Raw genomic sequence first — 22,447 nt, forward strand, 5'->3', positions numbered from 1 at the left:
TTCATAGTGGAACTAAATACAGTGCTTTACACTCACCTTTTACTTTTTGGATCATGAGGTGTCTGAAATAAGCAAATTAACTAACTTTAGCAATGTAGTTTTCCAATAGAAAAATGTCTAAGCCAGGCGTGGAAATGGGGGGGAATCACTCTGGGAACCCACCAATGTATAATACTTGAATTTAACTTAAAAAGCACAATTTTACTACCGTAAATTCACTCCCAGAACCCGATTCCCCTGAATTTCCCCTCATTTCCACTCTTGATCTTATCAATAAATACATTTTTAATTAATTCTATAAAAAATATATCTCAATGATTGTCCTCACTTTTTCCTTGTGTTTTTTATATGGTCCTATCTCCTAAGAAGTGGGGGAAAAAGCATAATAAAACAGCATCTTTTGATTATCATCAATCTCTAATCAGCGTGGGTAGTCTACTAGCCATGTCATAGCTTTGTTCCTATACTAAATCCCTGACCTGGAGACTGACACACTTTATAGTAATTGTTTCTCAATCAATTCGTCAATTCAATGTCTGTTTGACGCCATACACCTGACCACCCCCATTTTCTACTTTATCCGCCCACTGCTCTGGGTTTTACCTTATCAGGTGTGTGCTTCCCCCTTATAAAAGCCTGCCTGCCTGCTCTCCTCTTCCCAGTCAGAATCAGAGTGAGACCTGACAACACTCGGAGACTCAGTACTCTCCACTCTCTCTGTACAAAGAGTGCAAACAGTGTTTTATCTCTAGCCTCCATAAGGGACCACAGCAAGGAGAACAGCCATGCTAGGAGGCACCTACACTGGGTTGGTGACTACAGCAGCCCTCCTCTGCCTGCTACAGGCAGGAACCAACGCAAGGTGGGTCTCACTATCATACTGTATCTCTTGGTCTAATGTCTAGCATCTAACATACTTTTAGTTACTCTCTCTCTCTCACTCTATCACTTTCCCTTCTTCTCCAACACACTCCCTTCCTCCCTCCCTTCCTCCATCCATCCATCCATCTGCCTTGGCATAGGTATCGGACACTGGGGCTCTATGTGTTTGTGTGTCTCTTTTCTGCCCCCTCTTCCCTCCCCTCTCTCTCTCTCTCTCTGGCTGCATCTCAGTCTTCTCACTTCTATGATTACTGTCTAAGTCCTTATTATGTCCACGTTAGTATTAATAATACTAATGGTGAACCTTTGTTTGCAACTTGTTGTCTGATAGCACCATGACATCGAGGTTAGGATGTTGATGTATTGACAGGCAAACAACGTGTTCTACTTTGATATCCATTTCTCTTCCAATGTTTTGATTTGATCCTGATGTTGTTTTTCTTCCTTCAGCATTGAAGGTGACAGCTCATCAGTTACCAGGACAGATGCAGGTGCGAAATAGTTTTAAAAACAAATAATGCTTAGCATTGTTTTGCTGTTTTTTTTTTCAAACAACACAATGATTGCAAAAGGAGAAATGGGTTTTGTCAGTAGAACTAGCAACCTATTCATCAGTCTGGCTTATAGGCTACACTTGTGTGCAGTTCACGTCCTTAATTCCAGTGTCATCCACACCACCAATTTCTTGCTACAGTAACTTTGGAGAAAGACACACCTTTATTAAAAGCCAAAACACAGAATAGTGTATTAAAATGTTTACATTTTCTCTCTCTCTCTCTCTCTCTCTCTCTCTCTCTCTCTCTCTCTCTCTCTCTCTCTCTCTCTCTCTCTCTCTCTCAGGGACCTGTACTGTCCACAGCAACCCCCACTACAGCACCTTTGACGGGGCCAACTTCCGCTTCGTGGGACCCTGTACCTACGTCCTGACCCGGGTGTGCGCGCCCTCTGAGACACCCCTGTCCCACTTCAGTGTGGAGGTGAAGAATGAGCTGAGAGGGAACTCCTCCGTGTCTGCTGTTCAGCAGGTCAAGGTGGAAGTGGAGAACCTCAGGGTCTCCCTGCACAAGAGACAAAACCACCGGGTCATGGTGAGTACCTTGTAGGTTGTTACATTGAAGTTATAATGGTTTATTGGTTATAATCACTTTCACATGTGATTTAGTCTTGCAAATTCCAACTGACCACGTTATAATGTTACATAATGTATCTTGACACAGAAATATATTCTGACTTTAGTTGTGCTATTTGTAATTGAGTCACTGCATAATAGTGCTAAACAAAGTCACTGGGTCTAAATGTAGATATACATTAAGCTCCAAAAGTATTGGGACAGTGACATTTTTTGTTGTTGTTTTGGCTCTGTACTCCATCACTTTGGGTTTGAAATTATACAATGACTACGAGGTTAAAGTGCAGACTGTTAGCTTCAATTTGAGGGTATTTTCATATTTTTGTACATAGTCCCCCCATTTTAGGGGAACAAAAGTATTGGGACAAATTCACTTATATGTGTATTAAAGTAGTAAAACGTGTAGTATTTGGTTCCATATTCATAGCACACAATGACTACATCAAGCTTGTGACTACAAATTTGTTGGATGCATTTGCTGTTTGATTTGGTGGGGTTTCAGATAATTTTCTGCCCAATAGAAATTAATGGTAAATAATGTAGTGTGTCATTTTGGAGTCACTTTTATTGTAAATAAGAGTATAACATGATTCTGAACACTTCTACATTAATTTGGATGCTACCATGATTACAGATAATCCTAAATGAATCGTGATTAATGATGAGTGAGAAAGTTACAGATGCACAAATATCATACCCCCAAGACATGCTAATCCTGTCACCATTACAATAACAAGGTTGTAGGTTGGTGGAAATCCCCATCAACTGAGGATGAGGGGTCACCATTATGTAGATGTATAAAAATGACCCAACCATTAAGTAGAAATTCTGTTTAATAATACTAAACTACAGTCATCAATCTGACTCCAATATGATGTGAATGAATGCAACAGGCCCTGTGGGTCTCTGGAGAATATATAGCAAGGTAGCGAGTCTAACTTGCATTGTTATGCAATTATTAAGACTAGATTCAAATAGCTAATCCTGGCAACCAATGTTCTAGCATTAAGTTATTGAGGCCAGCAGATCGGGGATGTCAAGGTGGTACCCAAGCATGTGATATGTGTTTAGTTTATATAACCACTATCAATGGACCTATTACATTATAGGCTTATCGTCAATCAAAGAGTTACTCTGTAAAACGAGGAATGCATTTACTCAATTCAACAATTAGAAAATAATTGACAATCAAACAAGTACAGTGTACACGAAATACATGATACATTAGAGAATAACACAGAGTAAGTAACTATCACCAATAGGTTAAGACTTAAAGTGGTTACACGTGTCTTCAGGTCAGAATAACCCATAAGAGAAGAAATGATGTGTGTCTGATACACACAGGAGCTTGGTAGCAAGTTCTCAAAGTATGAGCGAATTCACTGCCCTTTTAACCAAATTCAAGCGGGAACGCATCCCCAGCCTGAATTAACATTTCTGAGCTCTTTGCTAGTGAAAACAAAACGCAGGAACAACACACCCAGATTCTAATCTAATCAATTGAATTGGAATGTTCTGACCAGACAACAGGAATGTGCCTGATAACCAATCAACCCAACATACAATTTCAATCCAGTCACTTTAAAAATGCATCAACCTGATAGCGTACAATGCAGTGAGACATATCCAAATGTGCAGCCCTTTATGAGCTCTTGAAACAAACCAAACATGACAATTTAATTCACACAGTAACATTCATTTAGTCAATTCACATTTTCATCAGTCATCACACGTCTCCTTGTGTCAGTGACCCCAGGACTTCTGGGGGAACATCTCTTCATTGGGATTGCCACAGATAAGGTGTGTTTCTCTCCTGTGAAATGCAAATATACAGCCATTTATGCAGATAATGCCAATGACCCTCTCAATCATCATTATTCACGATTCATTCAGGAATATCTGTAATCATGGTAGCATCCACAATGTAGAATGTAGAAATGTATAGAAACATATTATATTATTATTTACAATACAAGTGACTCCAAAATAACACAATACATTATTTACCATTAATTTCTATTGGGCACAAAATCATCTGAAACACAATCAAAACAAACAGCAAAAGCATCCAACAAATGTTTACAGTCACAAGCTTGATGTAAGCATTGTGTGCTATGAATATAGGACCAAATACTTCACTTTTTACTACTTTAAAATGCATAGAAGTGAATTTGTCCCAATACTTTTGGTCCCCTAAAATATGGAGACTATGTACAAAAAGTGCTGTAATTTCTAAACGGTTAATCCCATATTGATGAAATACCCTCATAATCATTATATTATTGCAAATCCAAACTGCTGAAGTACAGAGCCAAAACAATAAAACATTTCACTGTCACTGGCCCAATTCTTTTGGAGCTCACTGTATCTGCTGTTTCCATTGACTGATATCTTTAAAAGTATTTACAATATATCTAAGTTCAGATGAGTTCAAAGTTCTGTTACACAATAATGTACAATAATATGAAACCTTATCAGGTTTTCAAAGTTTTATGGGCCATTAGGGCATTAGTAATTTGTCCCCTATTCCAAAGTATTGAACACCTTGATCCAGTAAATATTTACTACATACTACCATAGATGTGGGAACGGCAAAGAAAGACCAAAGTCTTTCAAGCACACTAATCTGTATCATGTTTTCAGGTCAATGGCATTTGGAGGAAACTCCCTCTGAGCCTCAATGGCGGCACTGTCAACATCCAAGGCAACGCCGCTTCCGTCACTGTGGAGACAAACTTCAACCTTTTTGTATCCTACGACGACGCTGGTGCTGTTCATATCACCGTTCCCGTATCGTACTCCGGTAAAGTCTGTGGCCTGTGTGGGAACTTCAACCACCTGAGAGACGATGATTACCAAACACCTGGCAGTTCCGAGGCTGAAGACTCTGCCACATTCGGACAGAACTGGCAGAGCGAGGCCTGTGACTTGACCGTCCTCCCCCTTGAGTGTCAACCAACTGAGGAGGCGGAGTATGCCAGCGAGCCATACTGTGGGTCCCTGGTCTCCAGGCATGGGCCTTTCTCTGGCTGCCAGTCTGTTCTGGGAGCAGAGACCTACTTCCGGAGCTGTGTGGCGGAGATGTGTGGAGCAGATGGTGACCCAGAGGTCCTGTGTGAAGCCCTGCAGTCCTACTCAGATATGTGTCTCAAGGCCGGGGTGCTCGTACCAGCCTGGAGGACCTCGACTATGTGTCGTAAGTTGTTTTATGGTTTGCTCTTTTCACCTTCCTGTTGTAGTAAACAGTTTGCTCTTATTAACTGGTGAAGTTGGAGAGAACTTGATGATGATGACGATGATGATAATGATGATGTTGGTGGTGGTGATAGCCCTCTTTTACACCATGACCAGACTTTTGTCTCATATCTCTCTCTCTCTTCCTCCCCCAGCCCTGAAGTGTGGTGCTAACAGCCACTACAATGCCTGTGCTAAGGGCTGCCCTGAGGTCTGCTCCAGCATGGATAATCAAGGGGCATGTGGGAGGTGTGAGGAGAGGTGTGTGTGTGACCCAGGCTTCAAGCTCAGCGGGGGAAGTTGTGTACCTGCAGAGGACTGCGGCTGCTGGATAAAGGGAGAACACTATGAAGTAGGGAATGTTAACACGCACGCACACACACACACACACACACACACACACACACACACACACACACACACACACACACACACACACAGACAGACAGACAGACAGACAGACAGACAGACAGACAGACAGACAGACAGACAGACAGACAGACAGACAGACAGACAGACAGACAGACAGACAGACAGACAGACAGACAGACAGACAGACAGACAGACAGACAGACAGAAACACACACACAACACACACACACAGAGAATGTTGGTGTTCATCACTCTATTCTTCACCCTTTTCTAGAGAGGAGAGACATTCATGGAAGGTGAGTGTAATTGTGTGTGCCAGTGTATGGGTGGGGACAGACTCCAGTGTGCTGCTTCCTCCTGCGCGGCCGACGAGGTGTGCAAGGTCAAGGAGGGGGTCAACGGTTGCTTCCTCTCCAGCCCGGCCACCTGCCACGTCTACGGAGACCCCCACTACATCACCTTCGACGGCAAGGCATACACCTTCCAGGGGGGCTGCAGCTATAACTTGGCCAAGACTTGCGGCGGGGACACACCCATCCAGTTCTCAGTGACGGGCCAGAACTGGAACCCCAGAAACGAGAGCAGTGCCAAGCTGGGCGCAGTGGTTCTGGAGACAAGCGGTCTGCATTTGAAGATGCAAAACTACAGTGCCACAGTAAGTATGAAAACGACAAAATTGTGAATAATCTTTCTTTACTTGTTGTGATTACATAAGCATGCAATGCTGACCCACTGTATTCCCACTAGCCCTCCCACTGCTCTGTATTGTTTTGGCATGACAGGTCAAATAAACGTTATGTAGACTAGTAGTGCAGAATCTAACTATGCCTATCCATTATATGTCTTCATTTGTATTTGTGACAATTCAGTGTACTTTAGTGTCTACAATTTGTCCTGTGAGATGGTGGAGACCTACAGTACCAGTCAAATGTTTGGACACACCTACTCATTCAAAGGCTTTTCATTATTTTGACTATTTTCTACATTGTAGAATAATAGTGAAGACATCAAAACTATGAAATAACACATATGGAATCATGTAGTAACCAAAAAAGTTTTAAACAAGATTCTTCAATGTAGCTACCCTTTGTCTTGATGACAGCTTTGCACACTCTTTTTTTTCTTCTTCTTCTTATTTTTTTTTAAATGTAGGGGGTGGATCGTCTTTAATATTGCAGATAGACTGTTGCTCCCATCAATGTAATTGTCTGCATCATAAATCACCCATATATTTTTGGGGTAAATCTATATATATACACAAACATACACATGTATATATACAGTTGAAGTCGAAAGTTTACATACACTTAAGTTGGAGTCATTAGAACTCGTTTTTCAACCACTCCACAAATTTCTTGTTAACAAACTATAGTTTTTGGGAAGTCGGTTAGGACATCTGCTTTGTGAATGACACAAGTCATTTTTCCAACAATTGTTTACAGACAGATTAGTTCACTTATAATTCACTGTATCACAATTCTAGTGGGTCAGAAGTTTACACACACCAAGTTGACTTGGGTCAAACGTTTCGGGTAGCCTTCCACAAGCTTCCCACAATAGGTTGGGTGAATTTTGGCCCATTCTTCCTGACAGAGCTGGTGTAACTGAGTCCGGTTTGTAGGCCTCCTTGCTCGCATGTGCTTTTTTGGGTTCTGCCCACAATTTTTTTATAGGATTGAGGTCTGAGCTTTGTGATGGCCACTCCAATACCTTGACTTTATTGTCCTTAAGCCATTTGGCCACAACTTCGAAAGTACGCTTGGGGTCATTGTCCATTTGGAAGACCCATTTGCGACCAATCTTTAACTTTCTGACTGATGTCTTGAGATGTTGCTTCAATATATCCACATAATTTTATTTCCTCATGATGCCATCTACTTTGTGAAGTGCACCAGTCCCTCCTGCAACAAAGCACCCCCACAACATGATGCTGCCACCCCCATGCTTCACGGTTGGGATGGTCTTCTTCGGCTTGCAAGCCTCCCCCTTTTTTCCTCCTAACATAACGATGGTAATTACGGCCAAACATTTTCCATTTTTGTTTCATCAGACCAGAGGACATTTCTCTAAAAAGTACGATCTTTGTCCCCATGTGCAGTTGCAAACCGTAGTCTGGCTTTTTTATGGAGGTTTTGGAGCAGTGGCTTCTTCCTTTCTGAGTGGCCTTTCAGGTTATGTCGATATAGGACTCGTTTTACTGTGGATATAGATACTTTTGTATCTGTTTCCTCCAGCATCCTCACAAGGTCTTTTGATGTTGTTCTGGGATTGATTTGTACTTTTCACACCAAAGTACGTTCATCTCTAGGAGACAGAACGCGTCTCCTTCCTGATCGAGATGACGGCTGCATGGACCCATGGTGTTTATACTTGCGTACTATTGTTTGTACAGATGAACGTGGTACCTTCAGGCGTTTGGAAATTGCTCCCAAGGATGAACCAGACTTTTGTAGGTCTACCATTTTCTTTCTGATTTCTTTTGATTTCCCCATGATGTCAAGCAAAGAGGCACTGAGTTTGAAGGTAGGCCTTGAAATACATCCACAGGTACACCTTCAATTGACTCAAATGATGTTAATTAGCCTATCAGAAGCTTTTAAAGCCATGACATTATCTTATGGAATTTTCCAAGCTGTTTAAAGGCACAGTCAATTTATTGTATGTAAACTTCTGACCCACTGGAATTGTGATACAGTGAATTATATGTGAAATAATATGTCAAACAATTGTTGGAAAAATTACATGTGTCATGCACACAGTAGATGTCCTAACAGACTTGCCAAAACCATAGTTTGTCAACAAGAAATTTGTGGAGTGGTTGAAAAACAATGTTTTAATTACTCCAGTCTAGGTGCATGTAAACTTCCCACTTCAACTGTATAAACATTCATACATATACACATATATACACATACACATGTACATATACTCGCTTCTTCTAAGAATATACCTTCCTTTATTATTCCCTGCAAATCCTACCACCCATCCCCCAATTGGAGTAAACTAACCAACAATAACACTTAGGCTTCTACTTCCAGCTTATTCATACTATATACATATTACAGACACAATCTATTTTTACAGTAGTTATATTTTCTTTGTTTTTAGTCCTGACCTTCCTCTATTTCTGATGTCCATCCAGTTTGATTTCTATTTGCCATATATTTGTAGCTGTGCTATTTCACAAAAGTTCTGAACCTATATACATTTTACAGACCCCGTATGTTTTACATTGGTTATCTTGTTGTTATTAGTCCCACCCATCAGCTCCATTCAGCCCCTCCCATATATCTCTTAAAACATATATTTATCAACTGTGCTGTGATGTGATGTTTCACAAAAGTACTGAACCTTTCTATTCTCATAGTTTCTACAGATTGTAAATTAAAGATAAACATTTTTGCTAAAATAATGATTATGTTATTGATCGATTGACTATGACTTTTCAAATCACCCAGTATTGTTATCTGCAGCGTTAGCTCTTGGTAAATGTTGCAATTCTTCAGCCATTCCTGAACCTGTGACAAAAAACGAGCTACATATGGACAGTACCAAAATAAATGATCTAATGACTCTGCATCCTCGCAGCAAAATCTGCAGACCTGGGAAGATTGTTTCCCCCATATATAACACACTCTTGGCATTCTCTCAACCAGCTTCACCTGGAATGCTTTTCCAACGTTCTTGAAGGCGTTCCCACATATGCTATACACTTGTTGGCTGCTTTTCCTTCACTCTGCGGTTCAACTCATCCCAAACAATTGGGTTGAAATCGGGTGATTGTGGAGGCCATGTCATCTGATGCAGCACTCCACCACTCTCCTTATTGGTCAAATAGCCATTACACAGCCTGGAGGTGTGTTGGGTCATTGTTCTGTTGAAAACAAATGATAGTCCCACTAAGCTCTAACCAGATGGGATGGCAAATCGCTGCAGAATACTGTGGTAGCCATGCTGGTTAAGTGTGCCTTGAATTCTAAATAAATCACTGACAGTGTCACCAGTAAAGCACCCCCAAACCACCACACCTCCTCCATGCTTCACGGTGGGAACCACACATGCAGAGATCATCCGTTCACTTACTCTGCATCTCACAAAGACAAGGCTGTTGGAATCAAAAATAGCAAATTTGGACTCATCGGACCAAAGGACAGATTTCCACCCGTCTAATGTCCTTTACTCGTGTTTCTTGGCCCAAGCAAGTCTCTTCTTGTTGTCGGTGTTGCTTATTAGTGGTTTCTTTGCATCAATTCAACCATGAAGGCCTGATTCTCCTCTGAACAGTTGATGTTGAGATATGTCTGTTACTTGAACTCTGTGAAGCATTTGTTTGTGCTGCAATTTCTGAGGCTGGTAACTCTAATGAACTTATCCTCTGCAGCACAGGTAACTCTGGGTCTTCCTTTCCTGTGTCGGTCCTCATGAGAGCCAGTTTCATCATAGCACTTGATGGTTTTTGCGCCTTCACTTGAAGAAACTTTAAAAGTTCTTGAAATGTTATGGATTGAATGACCTTCATGCCTTGAAGTAATGATGAGCTGTTCTTGCCATATTTGAGCTGTTCTTGCCATAATATGGACTTGGTCTTTTACCAAATATGGCTATCTTCTGTATAACACCCCAACCTTGTCACAACACAACTGATTGTCCCAAACGCATTAATTAATTTTTAACAAGGCACACCTGTTAATTGAAATGCATTCCAGGTGACTACCTCATGAAGCTGGTTGAGAGAATGGCAAGCGTGTGCAAAGCTGTCATCAAGGCAAATGGTGGCTACTTTGAAGAATTTAAAATATATTTTGATTGGTTTAACAATTTTTGGGTTACTACATGATTCTATATGTGTTATTTCATAGTTTTGATGTCTTCGCTATTTTTCTACAATGTAGAAAATAGTAAAAAATAAAGAAAACCCCTTGAATGAGTAGGTGCGTCCAAACTTTTGACTGGTACTGTACATTACTCCAACAACAATTCAATTTAATTCAGTTCAGTTCTACTGTCATCTATTTTACTTGGCTCCACTCTACCCTTCCCTACTCTCCCCTGCAGGTGAACCATGTTTGGCAGCATCTTCCTGTTACAGTAAATGGCACATACGGCGAGGTGAAGCTGTACAAGAAGAAGCAGTACACTGTCATGGAGACGACCTTTGGCCTTCGGATGCTGCTGGACGACCAGAGCAGGCTTTTCCTGCAGCTGGACGAGCGCTACAAGGGTAAGATGTGCGGCCTTTGTGGTACCTACTCCGATGACCAGGGGGATGACTTCATGACCCCTAACGGCACCAAACCCGAGACCAACGTGGTCACATTCGCTAACAGCTGGAGAGTGAATAGTCCGGAAGACGATCGGTGAGTGGGTTAATTGTTTTAAACCATAACGGTAACGTACAATGGGCATTTGGTTCGTAGTTAATTTACCATATCCGGTGCATAATCTGAAATGCGGAACTATGGTTGTGTCATCAACACTATTCTATGAACAAATCCAGTCCACCACTGATCTCCTCTCCTTTCCCTTCTACCCTAGATGTGTTGCCTCCCCCCCTGCCCCCCAACCATGTGACTCTCATTTGGACGAACAGGGCTACCGGGAGTGTTCCAAACTGCTGCGCGAAGCCTTCAAGCTCTGCCACCCCTTCGTCCACCCCACACCCTACATCGACAGCTGTATGTCCGACCACTGTGCCTCCGGGGGGAACATACTTGTGACATGTGACTCCCTGAGGTCCTATGTGACCACCTGCGAAGTGGCCAATGTGACCCTGCCTCCTTGGTGGAACGACACCGCCTGTGGTGAGTGTTTTTTGATGGGGTTATTTTCGTAATGATGATGATGATGATGTATTGAGTTTAGAGGCAATCTTCAGGTTTTAATGTAATTTATATTTGGTTATGGACCCACTACTACGGTGAGGCTATCCTAATATGAACACCGTACCAGGATTGTATGGAGTTTGCTCACCCCATCCATCATCGTACACTTAGCTTTTTGCTGTAGTCTTCAACTTGGATCCTTCATTCCTTACTCCATTCTTCTTTTCCTTCCCCTCTTTCATCCCTAATTCCTGCCCTTTTTTTCCTCCTCCCCTCCGCCCTACTTCTCTTACATTGCCCTCCCTCACATCCACCTGAACCTGAGGCTTGTCCAATGTGTTCCTGTGAAAAACCTTGCTGTCTGTCTTATCATTGTAGATAGTCTCCCTGGCCCTCCCACGATACCACCAACACCTGACAAGGAACGTAAGAAACTTGACCACATTATTTTTGTATCAAATGGATCAATGTTTCCATGCCTTTTATACCATCTGGTTCATTTGATGACAGATTTTTCTATTTTTCTATGGTTCTGCCTCCTACAGTTTGTCCTCTAGACTGCAACTTTGACAAGAGCGAGTGTGGGTGGGAGCAAATTATTCAGGACAGTTTTGATTGGAGGAGACTGAGAGGCCCAACCCCATCTGACCTCACAGGGCCAACCCAAGACCATACCACAGGAGGTGAGAGGTTACATGGTTGTGACAAAAAAATATCTGAAATGACCAATATCTTACACACCCAGATCTAATCTCAATGTTCAAATGTGGATCAGTCACTGTTATTCAATGAATGTTTTATTCAATGAATGCATCAATACATGTTTGTAGCCTATCGACTTGTACAGATAGTTATATATATATATATATATAAATACCTGTCTACATAGAAGATACCATAGACACCATGGAAGCAAGCCATTTCAGAGCTAATATGCTGTGAGTCGTGATGTTAAAGTGTGCCTGCGTGTGTTTGTTGGTCAGGTGGCTCCTACATGTACATTGAGGGTGACGGTGTTTACCACGGAGACTCTGCCCGTATGATGAGCCCTAAATGCCAAAACGGGCCAGGCAAATACTGCCTGCGCTTCTGGTACCACATGTACGGACAGGCCACAGCCATGGCTCTCAATGTCTACCAGCTTGACCAGCACAACAGAAACAAAAAACTGTGGTCCAAAGCCAACAACCAGGGCTCCACATGGTATCCGGCAGAAGTGGATATTATAATCGATGGGTCATTCAAGGTAGGAGAAGGTCACAGAGGTTTAAGAGGGTTAACTAGTGTGAAAAGATTGTGATTTTATAAAGAGAGGGGAGATTGTTTTTCATCCAACACAAAATGTCTCTGTTTCAGATCATCATGGAGGGAATACGAGGCTCTGACCCTCGGTCTGATGTGGCATTTGATGACGTCTCCATCCACTATGAATCATGCTCAGGTGAGTTTTTAATTATCATAGGGACACATGCTTTATCTAATCCCTGAATGTCAGAAAACGTTCACCCTTTATGACCAATGCCATTCCTTTGCTTCCTCTGGCAGGTTCTTCGATTGGTGGTATTAGTGGAGCTTCTGTTCCTTCCTCAGTTGATGGAGGAGTTGCCCCACACCCAGGTACATAACATCTATAGACACATTTTCTTATGGAAAGATATTTCAGAATAATATGTTAAAATTTTAGACTCATGTTGACATTTACAAATGTTCCCAATGTTCCCGGTTCAGTCTGCAACCTTGATTGCGCTTTTGAGCAGGACCTCTGTGGTTTTACCCAGCTGATGACAGGCGTTTTTGATTGGACAAGGCACAGTGGCTCCACCCCCACTGCCATGACTGGGCCATCAGCTGACCACACAAAAGGAAGTAGGTGTTCGTAGGATGTGTTTGGCTTGACAGTCACTGGACCCAGGTTTCAGTCCCGGTCAGGGCTACCGCCTGAATGTGCGCCAGTATGCTTATTGTTGGACATTGTAATGCTTTTTAATGCATTGTAATGGTTGCTAAATCTCCGAAACTCAAACGACGGACCTGAAAGTCCAAATTGGATCGAAAGACTTACCCTCAACTATTATTTTTGCTCAATTAACCTCAATGGCTATATCGTTAGATCTACACCCTTACATAAACAATCTGACCTGTCCCATTGCTGTTAGAAACCCTAATAAAATCTAAAAGAATTTCATGTGACCCCACCTCTTTTTTTCTTTTTTTTACCCCCTTTTTCAATCTTGTCTCATCGCTGCAACTTCCCAATGGGCTCGTGAGGCAAAGGTTGGGTCAATGGTCCTCTGAAACATGACCCGCCTAACCGCTTCTTAGCACCCGGGATCAAACCCGGGTCTGCGCCACTCAGGAGGCCCTGTGACCCCATCTCTAATCTTATCTAATCTACTCTCACCTATAATCGGCAGGTCCATTTGGTCACTACTTATACATCGAGGCCAACAGTGTGTCTGACGGAGACACGGCTCGCCTCCTCAGCTCTGAGTGTTCTGACCCCGGTCCTCAGTGTCTGCAGTTCTGGTACCACATGTCTGGCTCGGCCGAGACCATGGGTCTGCACGTCTACCTGCTCCAGGGCCGCTATGTGGATGGGGTGTGGGGGAAGAGGAACAACCAGGGAGACTCATGGCAACGGGCTCAGGTGGATCTGATGACCACTGGACCTTTCCAGGTAGTGGTGTGACCTTGGTCTTGGTGTAGCCTCTGGCCTTTTCCACCCTGTATGTTGTAATTTAAAGACTAGCTCGTTCATCCAGAGGTCCTTTTGACCAAATGTGTTTACTTTACCTGTTTGTTATATATCAATTTGCTATTATGAATTTTTCCCCTGAATGAATTTACTTTGATCTCAGATCTTCTTCGAGGGCCACAGAGGCACCACTGATCAGTCCGACGTGACTATAGATGATGTATCTCTGCATCGTGGGCGATGTGCAGGTAAGGGTCACTCCCTCTATAGTTCATATTGGTCAAATACACAACCATGTTTGGGGTCATTGTCATAATTTGGATATTATTTTATCTTCTAGACTTGATTAAGCCACCAACACCAACAGAGAAACCTGTTCTCCCTCCAGTGGACAAGTCCACCACTGCACCAGCTCCAACTACTACAAGACCTGAACCACCCACAACAACTAAGCTACAACCACCAACAACTGATAGACCAGAAACACCAAGACCAACAACTGAAAGACCACAACCACCTAGACCAACAAATGAAAGACGAAGACCACCTAGACCAACAACTGAAAGATCACGACCACCTAGACCAACAACTGATAGACCAGAAACACCAAGACCAACAACTGAAAGGTCAGAAACACCAAGACCAACAACTGCAAGACCAGAAACACCAAGACCAACAACTGCAAGACCAGAAACACCAAGACCAACAACTGAAAAATCAGAAACACCAAGACCAACAACTGAAAGTAAAGAAACACCAAAACCAACAACTGCTAGACCAGAAACACCAAGACCAACAACTGAAAGATCACGACCACCTAGACCAACCACTGCAAGACCAGAAACACCAAGACCAACAACTGAAAGTCCAGGAACACCAAGACCAACAACTGAAAGACCACAACCACCAAGACCAACAACTGCAAGACCAGAAACACCAAGACCAACAACTGTAAGACCAGAAACACCAAGACCAACAACTGAAAGACCAGAAACACCAAGACCAACAACTGAAAGACCACAACCACCAAGACCAACAACTGCAAGACCAGAAACACCAAAACCAACAACTGCAAGACCAGAAACACCAAAACCAACAACTGCTAGACCAGAAACACCAAGACCAACAACTGAAAGATCACAACCACCTAGACCAACAACTGCAAGACCAGAAACACCAAGACCAACAACTGAAAGACCAGGAACACCAAGACCAACAACTGAAAGACCACAACCACCAATACCAACAACTGAAAGACCAGAAACACCAAGACCAACAACTGCAAGACCAGAAACACCAAGACCAACAACTGAAAGACCAGATACACCAAGACCAACAACTGCTAGACCAGAAACACCAAGACCAAGAACTGAAAGACCAGAAACACCAAGACCAACAACTGAAAGACCACAACCACCAAGACCAACAACTGCAAGACCAGAAACACCAAGACCAACAACTGCAAGATCAGAAACACCAAGACCAAAGACCGCAAGACCAGAAACACCAAGACCAACAACTGCTAGACCAGAAACACCAAGACCAAGAACTGAAAGACCAGAAACACCAAGACCAACAACTGAAAGACCAGAAACACCAAGACCAACAACTGAAAGACCACAACCACCTAGACCAACAACTGAAAGACAAAGACCACCTAGACCAACAACTGAAAGACCAGGAACACCAAGACCACAACCACCAAGACCAACAACTGCAAGACCAGAAACACCAAGACCAACAACTGCAAGACCAGAAACATCAAGACCAACAACTGAAAGACCAGAAACACCAAGACCAACAACTGACAGACCACAACCACCAAGACCAACAACTGAAAGACCAGAAACACCAAAACCAACAACTGCTAGACCAGAAACACCAAGACCAACAACTGAAAGATCACGACCACCTAGACCAACAACTGCAAGACCAGAAACACCAAGACCAACAACTGCAAGATCAGAAACACCAAGACCAAAAACTGCAAGACCAGAAACATCAAGACCAACAACTGCTAGACCAGAAACACCAAGACCAAGAACTGAAAGACCAGAAACACCAAGACCAAGAACTGCAAGACCAGAAACACCAAGACCAACAACTGAAAGACCACAACCACCTAGACCAACAAATGAAAGACTACGACCACTAAGACCAACAACTGAAAGACTACGACCACCAAGACCAACAACTGAAAGACCAAGACCACCTAGACCAACAACAGAAAGACCACAAACCCTACAATCAACAACTGAAAGACCACCAAGACCAACAAATGCAAGACCACAACCGCCCACCACAGCAAGACCAAGTAAGTCTTTGTGTCCTTCGATAACACAAAGTTCAAATCTTCATTCATCACATACCCCTCCTTTAAAACAAGTTTTATACAATCTGTCTTTTCAAAATGGAAAAACACTAAGTACAAGGGAAATGTAATCTCTGTACTTATACTTGCAGTCAGTGTGATACATATGTGATACATATTCTTTACACTCAACATCGTATTTGTTATTTTCTCTCTAGCGCCATCTTGCCTAAAGAACAGCCATTACATCTCCTGCATCTCCGCCTGCCAGCCCACCTGTAAGCACCTCCACGGCCCTCCTGACTGCCGTGCTGACGAGCCCTGTGTACAGGGTTGTGTATGTGACGACGGCTTTGTTCTCAAACAGAGGGTGTGTGTGCCCATCCAGCAGTGTGGCTGTGTAGGCAGCAATGGCAACAGTCATAATGTGAGTAGCCCAGCACAAAATTCTAAACTGTTTTTAGATGTCTCTACCTAGTTATATGTGTAACATGTGCAGTGTAATTACTTTAATTATCTATTTGATTTCAGTTTAAAGAGAACTGGTACACTGAGCACTGCCATCAAAAGTGTGAGTGTGATGAAGGCGACGGTGTGGGGGAGATTGACTGCGACGATGAAAATGGGTGTGATGAGGATACCGTCTGTTTTCAGAATGAAGCCGGACAGTATTTCTGCAAGTCAACAGGTATAGGCCACACTTGACCTGCTCAATGGGCTGTACAAATGTTTTCCCATGCTACAGATGGCTATATCTTACTCCAGGCCCAGTGCACTACTTCTGGGATAAAAATAAATAAATAAAGTTATATTTATATATTTAATTGTTTTTATTGTGATTTTTAGGGGGTGCTGCACCCCTACTTCCCGCAGCTATGCCTATGCACTAATGATGTCCCTACTGTTGCCTTCCAGACTTCAGCGAGTGCTCTATCAATGGAGAGCCAGAGTACAGAACTTTTGACAACATGAAGCGTGACTTTGACAGCAGAAACTCCTACATTCTGGTCCAGACCACAGGCCTGTCCAAGAACCAGCAAGACGTCTACATCGAGGCCGTCATTGAGATCGTCAACCAGGATGGTGTGGACAGTCACGGGGACAGTAGACATGGTGGCAGTCGTCATGGTAACAGCAAGGATGAGGACAAGCATAAAGACAGCAAGGAAAGGGACAGCAATGAAGACAGCCATGATCACAGCAAAGAGAACGACAACCGTCTGCGATTCAGAGGACTGAAGATCAGAGTCTATAACCACACAGTGGAGTTCAGAAACAACAGGAAACTTGTTGTAAGTATTCTGCACGTAGACATTACTTAACAGGACAAGTACAGTATAAGGCAATTCATAGCCTGTACTTCTCTCTATACATTATTTATAGCGGTCTTCCAGGGTTTTTCATCCTCAGCGTTTTGTAATCAGTTGCCCCATGTCATATTGAACACCTCTCTAAAACATTATCTCTGTCTAGGTGTTAGAATTGTTACAAATCAAAGTGTATTGGTCACATACACATGATTAGCAGATGTTATTCCTGTTGTAGCGAAATGCTTGTGCTTCTAGCTCCAACAGTGCAGGTAACAGGTAATATCTAACAAATTACACAACATACGTCAGCATTATTAAGTGAATGAGATAATGGAGTAGTGAATGAGATAATAGAATAGTATAGAAAACTGTAAATACACATGAGATGTGTGAGCGCGTGTGGCAAAACCATGCACAGCCCATTGGGGGGCAGGTGCTCAAAATAAAGAAAGGCAAACAAAAACTACATTTGATTTGATTTCATTTAAGTTTGTTCTGTTGCTGACATCTATCGCTGAAGTTGGAGACTTTTATCTCCCTCACCAACTTTAAACATCTGCTATCTGAGCAGCTAACCGATCGAAGCAGCTGTACATAGTCCATCGGTAAATAGCCCACCCAATTTACCTACCTCATCCCCATACTGTTTTTATTTATTTACTTTTCTGCTCTTTTGCAAACCAGTATCTCTACCTGCACATGACCATCTGATCATTTATCACTCCAGTGTTAATCTGCTAAATTGTAATTATTTGCCTACCTCCTCATGCCTTTTGCACACAATGTATATAGACTCTCTTTTTTTCTACTGTGTTATTGACTTGTTTATTGTTTACTCCATGTGTCACTCTGTGTTGTCTGTTCACACTGCTATGCTTTATCTTGGCCAGGTCGCAGTTGTAAATGAGAACTTGTTCTCAACTAGCCTACCTGGTTAAATAAAGGTGAAATAAATAATAATAATAATCTCTTACCAACAAGCAGTCAGATTGCCCCATTCTTTGTCCCTAACAGTGGGAAACAGACCCAACTCTAAAGTAGCCTCCTACCAGTATTCAAGTCTCCCCGTCTGGTTCCTGCAGCCGGTAGCCACTGCATGCAAGTCAGAGGAGTGCAATCTGGGGCGGGAGGGCGGGGAGGGGTATAATATTCTGAGATTTAAGAGTTTAAGAGTTTAAGAAATTATCTAGATTGATGTGCAATTTGTTGCATTTAAAAATGTTACTAAAAATGAAGAGACTCAAAATATAATTCAAAAGTAATTCCTAAAATTCCAAAAATCCACAAGCTGCAAGGGCACTTTTTCATAGGAGGGCAAAAGAGCAGTCGCTCGGGCACTGGTTGAGCCTTTGTGCAGTATCAAATAAATGGTTCATGACAGGGTTGTAGTACACTTTGAACTTCAGAGGAATGCATATTATTTTGTTCACTAATATTTTCACTTCTTCGCTTGTTCTCTTTCTCTCCCTCTCTCTAGCTGGACGGTAGGAGCACCCGTGCCCCTGTCTCACCAGCAGGTGGACTGAGGATTCTGGAGCGTTCCTCTCGTATCTACCTGAAGACAGACTTTGGCCTCTCCGTGGAGTTTGATGGAGACAGCAGAGCAGGTAACACCACTGTTATAGTACAGCCAAAGGAGAGTTTAAATAAGTGGTATCTCAGTAGTCTCTCTAATGATAGGACAGTAAGACAGCTGTACAGACCACACAATATGGCTTTATCTGTGGACAGACAATTGAATCATACTATTATCACAGCTGACACCTTTTTTCATATTTTGGTGAAAATGTGGTAACAAGACAACATATAAATCCAAACACATCTGTGTAATGTTTATGATATGCTATAGATGTGCAATGTATGCTTGATGTATGTATGCAGTATGTATGATATGCAGTAAACTGCTTTATGATATACAGTAAACTGCTTTATGATATGCAGTAAACTGCTTTATGATATGCAGTAAACTGCTTTATGATATGCAGTAAACTGCTTTATGATATATAGTAAACTGCTTTATGATATGCAGTAAACTGCTTTATGATATACAGTAAACTGCTTTATGATATGCAGTAAACTGCTTTATGATATACAGTAAACTGCTTTATGATATGCAGTAAACTGCTTTATGATATGCATTAAACTGCTTTATGATATGCAGTAAACTGCTTTATTTTTTGCAGTAAACTGCTTTATGGTATGCAGTAAACTGCTTTATGATAGGGGTGGCAGGGTGGCCTAATGGTTAGAGTAGTAGTAACTGCAAGGTTGCAAGTTCAAATCCTCAAGCTGACAAGGTACAAATCTGTCGTTCTGCCCCTGAACAGGCAGTTAACCCACTGTTCCTAGGCCATCATTGAAACTAAGAATTTGTTCTTAACTGACTTGCCTAGTTAAAGGTGAAATATAGTAAACTGCTTTATGATATGCAGTAAACTGCTTTATGATATATAGTAAACTGCTTTATGATATGCAGTAAACTGCTTTATGATATACAGTAAACTGCTTTATGATATGCAGTAAACTGCTTTATGATATACAGTAAACTGCTTTATGATATGCAGTAAACTGCTTTATGATATGCATTAAACTGCTTTATGATATGCAGTAAACTGCTTTATTTTTTGCAGTAAACTGCCTTATGATATGCAGTAAACTGCTTTATGGTATGCAGTAAACTGCTTTATGATAGGGGTGGCAGGGTGGCCTAATGGTTAGAGTAGTAGTAACTGCAAGGTTGCAAGTTCAAATCCTCAAGCTGACAAGGTACAAATCTGTCGTTCTGCCCCTGAACAGGCAGTTAACCCACTGTTCCTAGGCCATCATTGAAACTAAGAATTTGTTCTTAACTGACTTGCCTAGTTAAAGGTGAAATATAGTAAACTGCTTTATGATATGCAGTAAACTGCTTTATGATATGCATTCAACTGCTTTATGATGTAAACTCCTTTATGATACACAGTAAACTGCTTTATATGCATTCAACTGCTTTATGGTGTAAACTGCTTTATGACATGCGGTAAACCTCTTTATGATATAAACTGCTCTATACTATACAGTAAACGTCTTTATTATATACAGTAAACTGCTTTATTATATACAGTAAACTGCTTTATGATATGCAGTAAACTGCTTTATGGTATTCAGTCAACTACTTTATGATATGCAGCAAACTGCTTTATGACATACAGTAAACTGGTTTATGTATTGCAGTAAACTGATGTCCATGTGCTTACTTTCTGTAGAGATCATCCTGCCCCACACCTACAAGAGGAGGGTAGGCGGCCTGTGTGGCAACTTTGATGGCAACAAGAAGAACGATATGATGAAGCCCGACAGTAACCAGGCCAAGAGCATCAAGGAGTTCAGAGAGAGCTAGAGAGTGACAGAGGGCAGACTGAACATAACATGGAAGTATGTAGTCACAGAAACCAGTACTAGCTACCACTGCCATGTTATTGTCTGCCATATCGTGTGTGGAGTGGAAAGTACGGCATCCATATTAGGAACTCCCCTCCTTATTTAACTTTTTTAGAATTTCAAGTTCCACTTTAATTATCTCTCTACCAAGCAGAGAGATGTGATTTATAGGGGAACAATGCCAGTCATTCTTATTCTTTATTGATTGCATATGTTACATATTTAAAGAGCACCAACACCAAGACTGACTGCTCGTTCTTTTATGTTTTCAGAGGATCATCTTCCCTTCGTAACGTTGTCTATGGCCAGTGACCTGACCTCCATGCATCAAGACCATTGATTGTGTAATATTCTTCTCATAGGCAGACACTTTCCTTCCTACAATGGACACAGCGTATTTGAAAGTACTTGGGTTAAACAAAAAAAAGCTTGGGTTTTTGTGGACTGTATGGAGAGGAGATCAATGAAGTATTCTACTTCTTCTATATGACTGTTGGTTTAAATCCTGTCGTTACTGTGGCTTATGGCCCAAATGTCTTCTGAGATCCCTTTCAGTCTTACTGTAGGGTCTTTGCACAGTTCACCTAGTGTATGAATCAATGTACACAAGTTACATATTTGTGTATTACTGCTAACGTGTGCTATATATTCAAAAGCCCACATTCCTTTAGCTTTAGGCTGATGTCCAATAGTTCAGTGACTGTAATGTGCAATATTACTGTACGATAATAGAAAACGATGTAAACAAAGGATGCAAGTGTTTTAGCTGATGTTTTATCCCACTGAATGTATGTTTTATTTCTTGAATTATATTGCTAGGAATGATAGGAATTTTATGAGATCTTATAAATAATAAAAAATGATTCACACTGCACCAATTCTGTATGTGTTGAAAGCAGAAGGGAAGTCCAGTTTAAAGAAGGGATAACAAAGAAGCAATGGTTGTAACTCACGTGGCTTGAAAAACTCGAAAAAATCTGGGCCCTGGTTATGGTGTATTATTTATTTCCTTATTAATCAGTCTGGTCATGTGTGTCTCCATTGTTCTAGTCAGAGGTAATACACACCATTCCTTATATGTCAAACATTAACCAATAATGAAAAGAATGTTCTTGTTACTAAACGATTAGACGCCACTGTGACTTTTAGGGAAACAGATACGACTGTGGTGTCAAGTCTGAGGTAATAGGATATTTCCAAACTTGAAGGAGAATATGTGTTTGTGCACCTAGCAAACCATGGGATTACTCACTCTGTGTTTGTCTGCATACG

The 22,447-nt window shown here is 41.8% G+C and overlaps 1 protein-coding gene across 2 annotated transcripts; it reads left to right on the plus strand.

The window, feature by feature from the left end:
- The first annotated feature begins 672 nt into the window (after positions 1-672).
- Positions 673-22,049, plus strand: LOC135558634 (zonadhesin-like). Of its 2 annotated transcripts, XM_064992583.1 has the most exons (23): positions 673-862; positions 1,333-1,373; positions 1,723-1,970; positions 4,655-5,207; positions 5,401-5,597; positions 5,892-6,272; positions 10,673-10,974; positions 11,153-11,418; positions 11,818-11,865; positions 11,985-12,122; positions 12,423-12,685; positions 12,796-12,880; positions 12,985-13,056; positions 13,168-13,305; positions 13,854-14,116; positions 14,298-14,382; positions 14,475-16,448; positions 16,664-16,872; positions 16,977-17,133; positions 17,361-17,737; positions 19,233-19,362; positions 21,001-21,169; positions 21,448-22,049. In XM_064992583.1, exons 1-22 carry the CDS (start codon positions 786-788, stop codon positions 21,132-21,134), a joined length of 6,138 nt encoding a protein of 2,045 aa, XP_064848655.1. In that variant the 5' UTR covers positions 673-785; the 3' UTR covers positions 21,135-21,169; positions 21,448-22,049. The 2 variants fall into 2 exon arrangements, with proteins under 2 accessions (XP_064848655.1, XP_064848656.1); XM_064992584.1 differs by lacking the exon at positions 13,168-13,305.
- The last annotated feature ends 398 nt before the right edge of the window (positions 22,050-22,447 follow it).

This window comes from Oncorhynchus masou, chromosome 17, assembly GCF_036934945.1.
Source record: "Oncorhynchus masou masou isolate Uvic2021 chromosome 17, UVic_Omas_1.1, whole genome shotgun sequence".
Lineage (NCBI taxonomy): Eukaryota > Metazoa > Chordata > Actinopteri > Salmoniformes > Salmonidae > Oncorhynchus > Oncorhynchus masou.